This window comes from Numida meleagris, unplaced genomic scaffold (genome assembly GCF_002078875.1).
Source record: "Numida meleagris isolate 19003 breed g44 Domestic line unplaced genomic scaffold, NumMel1.0 unplaced_Scaffold356, whole genome shotgun sequence".
NCBI classification, from domain to species: domain Eukaryota; kingdom Metazoa; phylum Chordata; class Aves; order Galliformes; family Numididae; genus Numida; species Numida meleagris.
Window position 1 is genome coordinate 44553 of NW_018364581.1, and position 1410 is coordinate 45962.

Sequence of the window (1410 nt, forward strand, 5' to 3'; positions counted from 1 at the left end):
ATCCCCATATCCCCAGTGTCCCCACATCCCCAGTGTCCCCACATCCCCAGTGTCCCCACATCCCCAGTGTCCCCACCTGCAGCCGGAAGCGGAGCGAAGTGATCCATGAACCCTGGGGGCGGTTTCCTCCTTTTGGCCTCGATCCCGTATGGGTCTTGGGGGGGGAGGGAGGAAGGGATGGGGGGAGAGGTGACATGAGGGACACAGGGGTGGGGCTGGGGACGTGGGGGGTGGCCCCGGGGGGGGTCCCCGAAGTGGGGGTGTCCCCCCCCCAGCACCCACCTGCACCCGACAGCTCCTCCAGCAGGTCCGGCATGCCACGCTTCCGCTTCACCTTCACCCCATAGGCATCTGCAGGGGGACACTGTGCTCTGGTCCCTGTCCCCACGTCCCCATGTCCTCATCCCATTTCCCAATATGCCCATGTCCCCATCCCCATGTCCCCATCCCCATGTCCCCATCCCCATGTCCCCATCCCCATGTCCCCATCCCCATGTCCCCATCCCATTTCCCATATCCCCTTGTCCCTATATCCCCATCCCATTACCCATGTCCTCGTGACCCCATCCCATGTTCCACATCCCCATATCCCATGTCCCCATGTCCCCACCACACCCCATATTGCAACATCCCCATAACCCAATGTCCCCATGTCCCCATCCCATAGCCCAATGTTTCCATGTCCCATATCCCATATCCCATATTCCCATCCAATAACCCAATGTCCCCATATCCCATATCCCCATCCAATAACCCAATGTCCCCATGTCCCCATCCTATATGTCATGTCCCCATCCCCACGTCCCATACCCCCACATCCTATATCCTCTCCCCAGTGTCCCCAGCTCATACCCCATAACCCCACAACCCCAAAACCCCACAACCCCATACCATGTTCCTGGGGCAGGTAGGTATAGGAGCAGCCCTGCTTCTCCCCACAACTCCATATCCCTATAACTCCATAACCCCACAACCCCATAACCCCCCACCCCACCGACCCTGCTCGCGGGGCAGGTAGGTGTAGGGACAGCCTCGGCTCCGCGCGCGGTCCGTCAGGCGCTGCAGGAACACCTCCACCTGGACGGGCTCCTCCAGCTGCAGCGAGTGGTACGGCGGCGTGCGCAGCACGATGGCCACCTGCCGATGGACGTCGGCCTGCGAGAAGTCGGCCCGCGCCTCCCACGTCTCCTTCCGGAACACCACCGCGATGTCCTCTGCAGCCGGACGGCAAAACCGGTGAAATTAGGGCAAAAACGGGCAAGATTCCAACATACGGAGTCCACGTCCCAACAAAATGCCACGAATTCCAATGAAAGGAGTCGAAATCCCAACAAAATCCATTAAAAAGAGTCAAAATCCCAACAAAATCCCCCAAAATTCCAACAAAGGGAGTCGAAATCCCAACAAAAT

At 59.2% G+C, this 1410-nt stretch overlaps 1 protein-coding gene across 1 annotated transcript in view; it reads right to left on the bottom strand.

Moving 5' to 3' along the window:
* The window catches only part of LOC110391374 (transcription factor RelB homolog), a gene marked incomplete at its 5' end in the record, with an annotated part of 6397 nt that extends 5155 nt beyond the window's left edge, over positions 1–1242 (bottom strand). The window contains 3 exons of the mRNA XM_021383206.1: positions 44–154; positions 283–351; positions 999–1242. Of these exons, the coding sequence (XP_021238881.1) occupies positions 44–154; positions 283–351; positions 999–1242 (424 nt within the window). The remainder of the gene's footprint in view (positions 1–43; positions 155–282; positions 352–998) is intronic.
* Between the last annotated feature and the right edge of the window lie 168 nt (positions 1243–1410).